At 39.7% G+C, this 12,678-nt stretch overlaps 1 protein-coding gene and 1 pseudogene across 1 annotated transcript; one reads left to right on the top strand and one right to left on the bottom strand.

Moving 5' to 3' along the window:
• Positions 1 to 428: 428 nt before the first annotated feature.
• Positions 429 to 1,051, bottom strand: LOC9648135 (rab9 effector protein with kelch motifs). Its single transcript, XM_024686537.1, has 3 exons — positions 928 to 1,051; positions 698 to 875; positions 429 to 540 (listed from the first exon to the last, which is right to left on the bottom strand). Exons 1-3 carry the CDS (start codon positions 1,049 to 1,051, stop codon positions 429 to 431), a joined length of 414 nt encoding a protein of 137 aa, XP_024542305.1.
• A 748-nt stretch (positions 1,052 to 1,799) lies between these two features.
• On the top strand, positions 1,800 to 3,193 carry LOC9648134 (annotated as a pseudogene).
• Positions 3,194 to 12,678: the final 9,485 nt, after the last annotated feature.

Raw genomic sequence — 12,678 nt, 5'->3', positions numbered from 1 at the left:
AGCTCGACAACATTCTTTCCAAGCTAAACATGCACAACAAAGTGGTGATCAACACCTTTAGGAGATATCACCACAGTGAAGTACATGGCAGTTGAGGTGGTGGAGAACAAGGATTGGAGCTCTACATGGCAGCCTACTCTACTTTCTTACAGACAAAGCCATGAACTGTTTTTAAAAAAGCCATTTGTGAAGGAATAAGACAGCATTAAATAAACTGTTGTGATAAAAGGGAAATACATGTCATCCAGAGCTTCAAGCTCTTCGTTACATCCCTCATAGAAGAATAATATGCCTCGCTCTGCGTCCACAGAATCTCCTGCAAGGGAGAAACGTGGAGAAGGCCCGGGACCAGAGGGATTCGAAGTCGCCCAAACACCAGTCGCTACAAAATACGTAAAAGCCCCATGAGAGACCAACAGGAAACAAATCTACCTACAAGCGAGATACTTTCCATGGCTGATTGTTGTGTGCCCAGTTCCTGGCATCAGCTCCGCACCAGTCGTCTTTACCTCCCGCCATGCCATTGTTTCTGGATTACCACTGTCCTCGCCACCCATGACAACGAAACAGTTCTTATAGGAAGAGCAGGTATGGCTATCCCGAGGAATAGGTGAGACTCCAGTGGTAGAAATCTTCTTCCAGACAAAAGTATCTACAGGAAAAAAAAAAAGTTTAGAAGAAAACAAGGAAAGATAACAGGATATTACTCATGTTCAAAACATGGAGGTCGTTGTAGTACTCCTCCTCTGAGGGATCGCTGGATTTCCCACATCCCCCAAACACGAACAGGTTGTCACCGATGAGAGACGCGCTATGTCCTTCTCTTGGAGCAGGAACATCACCAAAAACGTCGGGTTTCCCCCAGGTGTTGGTAGCTGCATCAGATGATAAGAACGAGAAAAAAAATGATAGAACTCAGGAGCTTACCATTATCCAAAACAAAGAGATCGTCAAGTGTGCTGGTTCCATTGGTACCACCAAACACATAGAGCTTAGACCCAACGGCCATGGAGCTGTGGCTGTCCCGAGGAGAAGGGTGCATTCCTTTCATCACAGGAGAGAGAGAGAGAGAGAGAGTACCTTCCCGCAAGTGATGATCAACGCTGTCTCCTCGTGGTCACGCGCCCTAAAAGACATTTGACATTTTTTATGATCCCAAAAGTCACGACTTTACATTGTTTAATCTCAGCCGTTAGATTTTGGCATATGCCGAGAATAAGCATCCCCAGCATATGCTATTATTATACCGGCTCTTTTGTTTAACAATTCCATCCATGAAAAAACTCAATTAGCTTCTCAACAAATCTGAAGAATAATAAACCCACTATGGAGGAAATCTCTTTAAACTTTTTTCCATGATTCTTTAAATATTCCATTCTATAGTATTATGATCTATTTTTTATATTATTATTATAGTTTAAGTCAAGTTCTATATAAAAATTTATATGATTTTCTTAAATGTGCTCATCGCTGCCGTTGATATATCGCAGGGATCCCAGCTCCACTGGGTGTAGTAGAAAATATTTTCAATTTGAAAAGATGTATTTGTAACTGTAATTGTTTAAACTATTTCTTTTTCTTAATTTGTTTTAGTATGTTTATCCTTCTATATTTAAAAGAGCAAGGGCGACATATTTAATCAAGATTCTTTTCGAGCTTAATGGTGGAGATAAGACATGTGGGACAAACAGTTGAGAGTTGAACGTTTTTATTTTTTTTGGGTAAACCTGTTTTTTCGAAGCATTTTCAAACCTGTTTTTTCGCTTATGTAATTCAACATTTCACCGCAGTTGCACGCCATGAGGTTCACTGCTCTCATCAACCAGGTATGAGATGAGTTTTTCAGATCTATCTTGTGGTGATGTTTCTTCTTTTTTTGCTGCAAGAAATGCCATGTAAAGAACAAGGACTTGGATGGTATCTATGTGAGCAAGAAGGGGATGATCTCAGTGGAAGAGTAGCTTATGGTATGAGGACGTGTTTTCTCTTATGTTTCATTTTTTTCTCTTACAAGTGTGTGTAATAAAAGGCATAAACCTTACAGTGAGGGACTTCTACAGCAAGTTCACGGAAGGCACAATAAAGATCGTCATTAAATCCTATCTGGGACGAACAACACCTTTTATCAGCAACCTTTCCTTTGAAACTTGTAAGTAAAAAAAGCACCATTCTTGGTTGGGAGTAAAACTATTGATTTTCTTCAGCAGGTGTTTGATAGAGATACGTTCTCAGAGGATGATACAATGGGCGATGTCTCTGTCGACCTTCAACCACTTTATGCTGCTGTGAAAGCGCAAGAAGCAATGGGTGACGAACTTGGTAATGTGCAGGTTGGAAAAAGGGTGGCTAAAAGTGACAATGATCTGTCGTGTGATAGCATGAGTCTCCATCTACAAGTCTCAAGCTTCTGCTCTTGAAAAGTGTGCTGCCAAGGACGTGAAGGTAACATATATACGAAACGTATGAGCATTTAAAATTGGAAGCTGTGACAGGTTCTGGTGGTTGCCAACCCTGCCAAAACTAATGCGTTGATCCTCAAGAATTTTGCCCCTTCCATTCCTGACAAGAACATCACTTGCTTGACAAAGCTGGACCACAACCGGGTGCTGGGGCAGATCTCTAAAAGTACTTGGACGTGAAGAATGTGATTATCTGGGGAAAGCACTCATCAACACTACCTGGAAGTTAGTCATGCTGTGGTGATTACTCCCAAGGGAGAGAAGCCTGTTCATGAAGTTGTCAACAAGGACGAATGGCAAGTTTCTTTCTTTCTTTCTTTTGAGTCTATATTTGTGTTGATTAACATTCCAGGCTGAACGGGCCCTTCGTTTCCACCATCCAGCATTGTGGTGCTGCAATTATCAAAGAAAGGAAGCTTTCTAGTGCACTGTCTACTGCAAGTTCTGCCTATGACCATATCTGTGACTGGGTGCTGGGAATTCCCAAGGTTCGAAGTGAAAATTTTTTCTCTGGCTCTATCGCTAACTCCTTTGTAAATTGCAGGGCACCTGGGTGTCAATGGGGGTCCTTTCTGACGGCTCTTATAAAGTTCCCAAGGGAGTAATCTACTCTTTACTGACCTGTGCGAACTGGGAGTGGTCTATTGTCCAAGGTACTCACTACACAATTCTTTGATCTGTCTTAAACAGTGTATTTTTCAGGCTTGTCAATTGATGGTTTCTCCAGAACGTAATGGGAATTCAAATATCTTGCAAGTCAGGCTTCACATCTAGTGGTGCCTCGCCAACATGGAAGCTCTACTAACAGTTTAAGGTAAAAGCTCAAACTATCACAACCAGAAATACCTGACCATCCAGCTCACCCACTCCCTCACATGAACATGGTTGAGCACACTCATGGATATATGCATCACGCAACAATGACAAGTCTTTTTCCTGGCAAGAGTTTTCTTACAGATATGGAAGGTACAAAAACAATGTGGGTTTCAGCAACATTAGCCTACACTTGATTAAATACCTAGTGAGAAAGCTGGCTGGAGCAAACTCAAGAATTTTATCACTCCTCCAGGCAATGGATCTAACAGTGCAAGCTTCATCATTTTCAGAGACATGGGAAAGGCCGAACGAGACAATAGCTTGGAACACTACATACAAGTAAATACAGACTTCTTGGAAATTGTACCTTAGCAAGTATATATTGCAGCCTGGAGAGCCCAAACCAGCACCAAGTCTCTCGATGTCTAGAAAGCCATTTGTGGAGAGTGAAGAACACAACCATCACATCTTTGATTGCATGGTGTCCAGGAGCATTACATCATGTATACTCATATCTATATTGTACCTAAATATACCAATACATTTAGGACAAATCCTCAAGTTAGATGATTCCATAACAGTTTTATAGTCGTTCTCCTGGAGCTGGGTTATCATTGAAAGAGCTATATAGAAATTCTAGGCTTGCTGGAGAATACAGTATTTTTCTTGTTGTCTCAGTAATGGATTTGCTTGGTAAAGACAGTAAACTATGGTTGGTACTGCAAAGATGTACCTTCTTCAAAATATTTTTTATTCACTATCTACCAAGCCATGGATTGACATTGGCTAAATAATTTTCATTCTCTACTTCATTAATTAAAGAAAATATTTTTTATAGAATGTATTGCCATTTATATATAAATATGTACGAGCTGTGGAAAGCAATGGGTGTCGATGCTAGCATCCTGCCAGATTGTGAGAACTGAGGAGATGAATGGTTAGTTTAGAGACGTTAGTTCTCTCCTTTGTCCACGAACTCTTCTAGTTGGCACTTGAGCTCCTCGAGTTCCTTTTCGTTCAAACGATAGGGGGGACGAACCACCGCCTCAGCACCCTCGACCAGCTCAATTTTATGTTCTATCAGTCGTGCGGGGGGACAACCCCGTTAGTAGCTCCTCTGGCATGGTATCCTAGAATTGGTCTAACACCCGCTGGATCACTAAAGGTAATTCTTCTATTCCCGTCTTTTTGTCACTCTTCACCGAGAGTAAGCACAAAAATGCTATCTTGGTTCCTTTAGTGAGTTGTCCTCTCGTGGACACCAGGTTTAAGCAGGAATCTTTGGCCTTATATTGCTCTACCTTTAAATCCTAGGCCTCCACCCTGGATCTTTTTCCTTGGGCATTTGCTAGTACCACAAGGTTCCTACCTTGTCCATGTAGGGCTACCATGAACCGATTGAACCAATCCATCCCAAAGATCACGTCAAATCCCGCCATGTTCAACACGGTGAAATCCATATCTACTTTCCATGTCCCTACTTCGACTCTTGCTTGTCGAAGTACCTCATCGGTGCTTTGGCTGCCTTGAACAAACTCTATAGTCCTTGGTTCACCAAGCCGCTACACCGTTAATCTGGCTTGCAGGACTATGTCTGTAGCCACAAAATTATTCGAAGCACCCATGTCAATAAGGATCTTAATAAAGCTACCTTCGAGCTTCCTTCGGAGGGCTAGTAGATGTCGCGAACGACTCTCTACCAAAGTTGCTCGTGTAATGAGTAACTTTGAGCTAGGGACTGGATCATATACCTCAATTTAGATTTCACCCGACTTAATGGCCATATTGGCTCTAGCCTTCTTCAGGTAGGGACATTCCCTCGAGAAGTGTCCTGCTTCACCGCAGTTGTAGCATACGTTATTTCCCACGCTGCTAGCAGACTTGACCTTCTTATCCGTGGGTTTGTCTCTTTTTGCTTGACTCCCCCACGTACTCGCTTGCTAGCCACCGGATTTGCCTTTCCAGAACCCCGATGACTCATTCTTAGATAAACTCTTCTTGAATTTCCCTTTGCTATACGTTCCCCTTGGTTTGGCCCTTTTGCTAAATGTGGACCCTAACCTCGTCGTGTTCCCCTTTCGCAGGTTATTGTTGAAATACACCTTGATAGCTGCATCCAACGCTTCTTTGTAATTGGTCGGGTTCCAACGCATCACCTCACCGCGAACCCAGGTTTGATATAAAGGCATGGAATGCATCCATATCACCCATATCCGTGACCAGTATCCTCTTTGCCATAAATCCATTCACATACTTTTGAATAGTTCCGATCTGCTTCAGCCTACTTAGCTCATCCCTTAGGTGCAGAGTAGCATTCAGAGGAACGTATGTCGCACAAATCCTCGCCTTCATCATTTCCCAAGTGGCCACCGGTCCTTCGTTGGCCTCCGTCGTTCTCCACCAAGACTTGGCATTATCTGCCAAATATGGTTTTGTACATGGGACCTTCTCCGAGCTCGGTAATTGCAACGCTCAGAAGTAGTCCTTCATATCGTAAAACCAATCCTCCACCACCTTATAGTCGTTCACTCCCTTGAAAACCGGTGGGGGCTTTGATTTGTACTTGGGAACTACTTGAGGGATTGATTCCACTTCGGTCTGTTCGACCTTGTTTGGCTCTGTTGTTCGTGTAGGGAGTAGCTGAAACCAAGTAAAACCAGGTAGGAGATGGTACCACAGGCAAGAACCTTGGCGAGGAACTTAGCAAAAGCCAAGGCAATGTTGGACGGATAGTCGAGGTAAACTAGCAAATTTGAAAGGAAAAATTTGTGGCTTACAATTTGGTATTGGAGCCTTTTCCTCAGTTCTAGCGAAGGATAGAGGCGGATTGCTGGGAGATGGCAAAGGCAGGGCATAAGCGAATCAAGGCGGAGACAGAACCTCTGCCAGAGCTGGAGCCTTTGGTCAAACAAGAGGCTATGGATGAGGAATCCTTGCATGAGGAGGACTCTAGTGAGGAAACTTCCAAACAGGAGTTCGGGGGTGAGGTTTGGTCGTCCAAGGCTTGATTGGACGTTCTAGAAAGACAATTGGCATAGACCAATGCCCTGCTGGAGACTCTCGTACGCAAGCTAAAGTGTGACGAGAAACGAAAGAAAAAGCAAAAGACTGCAAATGCTGGTAACGCAGAAGGTGCAGACCCTTCGATAGGGATTAGCCATCCATCCACGGATTCCCAAATCTCTCCCAATCCCCCTCCCCGGGTTAGATTGGATGGGAGAGACACAAGAGATGCCAAACATCACTAATGGTGAGGTCCATAAGAGGACCTGAGTTCTCTGACATACACCCAAGAGACTAGATATAGTGGAGTCAGAGGGCCTCTTGGAGGGCAATAAATCATTGCTATGGTGCTGCTAGCAGTTGCTAGAGGATCTAAACTAAGACCCTGCTACATGGCAACAAAGGGAGAAGACCTTTTTCTCATACGAGGTCAAGGAAGCATGCAATAGATTGCTGACATCCAGAGAGCAGGTAAGAGAGGAGATCCCGAAGCTGTGGTAAAAGTGGATAGCATAAGGAGTCAATATAGAATAAGTGATGGACAACATGGTGCACTTCTGGAAGCTTTTTGTATAGGAGAAGGTAAAAGTCACTTTGTGGTTGATAGCCAGCAATGGTATTTTGGTCAGACTGCAGTTTCAAGACAATGTGAGTCGCAAGTGTAGGGAGTGTAGTGAGATTGAAACAGTCATCCATGCATTGTGGGAGTGTGATACTATGAAGGAGGTGTGGTGCCAAATCATCAAAGTAGGGAAAGAGCTAGAGGTCACATAGGCCGATTCAAGGGGGAGGTCCTACCTAGGGCCTTGCAACACATCAGATGCAAGGGACAACATAGCTGGGGGATCCAAGTCCATTGGGATATGACTAGTGTGGAGATAAGGGTTCTTGTGTGGGAGGCTCTTAGCCATGCTAGATGGGCAGTATGGTACATGACATAAGTCCAGGCCTTATGGGAAGATGCAATCTAGGTTAGAGTATCAGCAGTGATGGCGGAGTGGTAGAGACTTACACTAGCAACAATAAAGCTATACCACACTATCCTCCGAGGCAGAGGGAAGCCAAAGAGGCTGGAGGAGTGGCAAAATGCATGGCTACCATATTTTAGTAATGGCAACTAGGAGGTTTATTGAAGATGGTGCCCCCCAAAGTCGATTTTACGGTCTGCACAATGGGGGGATGTGGATCTAGATTTGGTATGACAACAACAACCCCAGCCACTCCTACTTCACATTTAGTGTTGCTTTGGATGAGGGAGAGTTTCACTAAGTAGCTCAATTTCAGGGTAGCATACCTAGTTTTTGTATTAGTCCCTATGGGACATTAGGGAATGCACATACTCATCAACTTGGTCTTTGTCTAACTTTTTGTATTAGTCCCTATGGGACATTAAAGAAATGTACATACACGTTTCATCGACTTACACTTGCCATGTGTTAGTGAGTCTTTTGTCTCTTTCTAAAGACTTGTTTATCAATTGCTTTATGCTTAGTCCTCAAGTGCTTCTTTATGCGTTCTTAACTTTCGCACCCCTATGGTGGAAAACTTTTCAAATGGATGCTCTACAAAACAAAGGACTTACTTATGAATGCCTAATATGTATGATTTCAATTTGAAGGGTAGAAATATATTTTACTTAAAAGTTTATTATGTTTTAAGTAGTCAGTAATCAATGGGAATTAAACTTGTGCCATTTGTTTTGATACCACATATAGCACACTTTATCTTTTTATCATTGAGCCAATTGAAAAAGGGGCAATTGTTTGATTATATTCAAATTTCATCCCATGATGATATGTATTACACTAGTGCAAGCCAACAAGTGCAAGCTATACATATGAGTTTCTTATACTAGGCAAAGTATTCTTAGCAAGAAATACATATCATATGTTTATCTAGTCTAAATGCACACATAATGATCAATTTCCTAACTAGCTTAAATGGAGTACCAATCTCCTTCTATCATGATAGTAAGAGAAAAATATCTAAAAGGACTTATCAACAAGTAATTTTTTATATATAAAATCACACTCACACAAAAGATAATATTTTGCCTATAAATAATATAGACATAGAAGCCAAAAGCCCCAACCTTCTTGATCAAACAAACCAAATTTGTCAAAAAGGTTTAGATAGAATACTATAAATAGATATTTTAGAATTGTTTACATAGTTATGCCTTTTGAAATGATTATTTGTTGGTCTTTTTATTTTGATATGTTAATTTCTGCTTGATTGGGATATTATTTTCTTCAAGTGATGCATTTTCAGGTATTTATAAGTCAAGAGATGATGATTTGTGTACTTTAAGCTGTTTCTTATATATTATGTGGCATTATATCTGGGATATTGGTACTTAAGCTTATCATTGAGTTTATTTGGTGGTATGCTTACTATTGAATTCTCTTGAGATGGTTTAATTTTATGTCTCTTAATCTTTTATGGTTTTTATACTCTATTAGTTTATCAGATGATAATTTAATTGGAACACTATAGTGATCCAATCTAAGATTTGTTAATTGATAATTTAGTCCTCTAATAAGATATCTTTGTCTATGATTATTATATTGATCTTGAAGTTTAGGGTAGTATAAGAAACTAGCTTTGGCACTCTATATGCATGGTGAAATCTTTAATCATAAGGTAGCTACTATAGATTTGTTATATAACTTGGCTCTCTCTCTCAATGATCCTATTTTTTGTGCTAACCATCACACTAATCAATACAAATAGATCCTAGTTAACAATACTAAAGGACCCAAATTGCTAAAGCAAGCACTAGCAACATTCTATTGATATTTCAAATCTAGTAGATCAAAAATGCCAATATCCATCAAGGGTTAGGTTCTATTTTATGGTTGTCTTATCATAAAACACCATAGAGTATAGGGTCAAAACAATTAGTACTACATTTAGTATTAGAGGGACAAACAAATGGAATCAATGGTACTAACCTTTAATTGATATGGCAATAAGAGGAGAATATCTAAAAGAATTTGTCAATAAGAAAGTTTTAATACTCATAGTCACATTCATGACAAAGGCCTCAATAAGCAACTAGGGAGGATCAAGCACTCTCTGACCCTAAGTGTCAACAAATACACCAAGCTATAGCAAGTAAATGCTACAACCTTTTCTATAATATACAACACTCTTTTGTTGTGTCTTTGCCAAAAGCAGAAAAACTCCAAATTGTTGGTTGGTCTTCTTGTTTTCAAATTTCTTATAAACTTCATGATCACTATCTCAAGGTCATGATCATCCTTGGCATTAGGTGGGATGACCAATTCCTAGAGGTACTCTCACTCCAGCTCCTCAGTATGATCAAAGACATTGATGCACACTATATGATGTCATTTGGCAACTTTATGCTGGATCATTAGTAAGACCTTGGACAAAAGCAAGATGACTAGGTTCTTGTCCTTTTGTGATATTTGAAGCAATACACACCTTCTAGTGACGTTTGAAGTTCTTATATAAAAATGATCTATTAGTGAAGGCAATTTTTCACCTTGCAGAGTTGTTGAAGTAGAACCCTAGTAGTGAAGTTGCAAAAGTTGTTAGTCGTGACAATGAGAAACTTCACTTCTCAATTCAAGATGGGCTTATTTACTATAAGCAAAAGATAATATATCTTCATTAAAGGATATGTGATAGCTATTTCTATGGGAACAACATGATGTTCTAGTAGTGGGATATAGTGGTAAATGAAAGACTCTTATCTCATTGAAATAGGGACTTTTGGTCTGGTATGGAAGGTGATGTAGCGGATTATGTTCATTCTTGCTTATACACCAATAGTGTAAGTGAAAAATTAAGAAGCATGTTGAGAAGTTGGAGTGCGGATTATACTTGAGCTCACGAACTAAAGAGTTGAGCTCACAAGTTGAGCTCAATTTTCAATTGTAATTTAGTACAAACATTATAAACTTTAAAATTTTAAGGTTATGGTGAACCTAATAATTTAATAACTCTCTATATATTATATAAATAAAAATGTTCTAAAGGACACTTCTTATTCTAATAATTTAAAAATTTACTACATGCAATAATAGGGATATTTGTTAGAACATAAAATAAAGTGTTGAAAAAAGAGTATTCTTGTCACTTCTTTAAATTTTTACTCTGTGTTTTCTAGCTAGTAAATGTCAGGTTTGTCAGAATTTTAGAATTATTAAATTTGAATTAAGATTTTATATAAGGCCATATAACCATTTGAAAGGAAAAAAAAACAACTATGATGGTATATATGCTCTTACAACACATTGCAACATCACACACTCAAAAGACTACTATTTTGAGATGGTAAAGACAAAAATGGAGACTCACAAATACTATAGGCAGTATTGCAAAAAGAACATTCACAAGTATATGAAATGAAAAATGAAATAATAAAATATTTTTATTAATTATATAGGGTATAATTAGTTTATATTATTGATAAAGAATAAACATCGATAGTGCTGGAAAATCTAATTAGCTCCAAAAGTTTTCTGCAACTCGGCAATAGTAAGGCTTGCTTAGTGTATATAAATATCCACTTTATGATTTTGGTGCAAGATGTTGATGAAGATGTAGTATATATGCTTGCAAGGAGCATATGCCTTCCCATGTTCTTTGCGCTTCATAAAGTCTGTACATGTGCAAGAAGGAAAGTCTTGAATGGCAATTGTGTACTCCACTTTTTGTTTTGACTATATACTTCTTTGCAAGCGCAATGATATACTTCGTGGAGAGAATCTCACACTCAAGTGTTTGAGCCAAGTTTATTTTACCTTGTTTCTACTTGGAGACGGTACCAATAAATTTAACTACCTTACCTTTTCTTGCTAGCCTTCTATACATCTCTATAGGAACAGTCTTGGTTTTATCACTCATGTCTCCAACTCTCCTTTCAAGATTGAAACCAGATTTCTCAAGGTTTTCAATCTCATTCGAGGTGAGCGCAACCTCATTAGCAACTGGCCAGTCTTTAGGTACTGCATCAAGTTTAGTCACTATAGTGTCTTCAAGCCGCTTTGTATAGTTTAATCTGCCATGCTCTCATTGTGTTGTCAAAAGGCAAAATGCTCTAAGTTAAGTTCCTAGTTGGTCTTCTCACTGCCAAACTTCTTATAGAACTTCTTGATCACTGTCTCAAGATCTAGCCTATCTAAAAGGAAATAGAGAAGTTGCCCACTCATGCACTGTGGCATCGCTTTTAAGTGCTGGAGAACATGAGATAGAAGGGCCTCCACAACAAGTCAAACATTGTGGCTTTCATCATAAAAGCCACTCAAAAAGTGATTTGATTGTGTGGAGTCTTTCCACTATAAAATCCATAATGCAAAAGTAATTTTTTAAAATGGCTTATTCGAGTAATTTTTAAAGTGACTTTTACAATATTTCTTTTGAGTGACTTATAATAGTGAAAAGTACAGGTAGCCAAGTCAATATTAAAATGGCTTTTAGTGTGGTTTGCAAGAGTGTTCCTCGAATGGTGGCTTTTATTAGTAATAGCTTCTTATTATATACATTTGTTATTGCAAACAAACAATTCATCACAGCCCACACCGCTTGGATGCCACATGCTTTGACACTGCAAACCTACACGACAAACACTTGGAGCACTAAACAAATCCACTCACCCAGCTGGAAGCCCATGGATGCTCTAGGTGAGTGAAATGTAAAAGAAACAAAGAAGAAAAAAACAAAGTAAATAAAAAAAAAAGAATTCACCATGAAATGAGGATGTGGCATGTCTTGATCATCTATCCCAACTCCGTTCTCTATATCTCAAATGCTTGCCCTTTGTCTTTGTCTCTCACGCTCTGTGGGCATTCATACAAGGGTTTTGGGACATTGAAAGAATATCCCACTTGAATATCCCACTCTCACTCTCATGCACTAAACTCTCTTATGGTGATGAAGCTTCTAATAGGCAACCATAGGAGGATCGAGCACCCCTGGTGTGAAGACAAGCCAATAACCTTTGGAAAAACAAGGTAATGTGGCCAAGAGAAATACCCAAGACTGGTAACTGCTAGAGCAAAACGAGTTGAAAGAAAAAAACAATGCAACTGAAAGAAAGAGTGGAACACACACTAGAAAGTTAGGAAGGTGTAAAGTTTGAAACCACATGGGAAAACCTGTGAAGTCAAACTGAAACATGGAAACTCACACAAAGAGAGACAAAGAAGAAGAGTAAAAGAAAAGCTAGGAAAAGGAAGTGCAAACCGTCTGGCTTGGCTCCCACACGTCCCAAAAGTACCTTGTGACGCTCGTAAGCTTGCTCAAGGTTCTGAGGGGGAATGGAATGACTGAAGTGAAGTGGATGATGGATGATGGTGATATGAAGAGGGACCTGGAAGTCGTCATGTCGAACTGCAATGGCAGCTTTCTCAACGGGAAAAAATTGTCG

The sequence above is a fragment of the Selaginella moellendorffii genome, unplaced genomic scaffold (assembly GCF_000143415.4).
Source record: "Selaginella moellendorffii unplaced genomic scaffold, v1.0 SELMOscaffold_49, whole genome shotgun sequence".
NCBI lineage: Eukaryota > Viridiplantae > Streptophyta > Lycopodiopsida > Selaginellales > Selaginellaceae > Selaginella > Selaginella moellendorffii.
The sequence above is the reverse complement of the archived record's forward strand: the minus strand, read 5'-3'. Positions and strand labels throughout refer to the sequence as shown.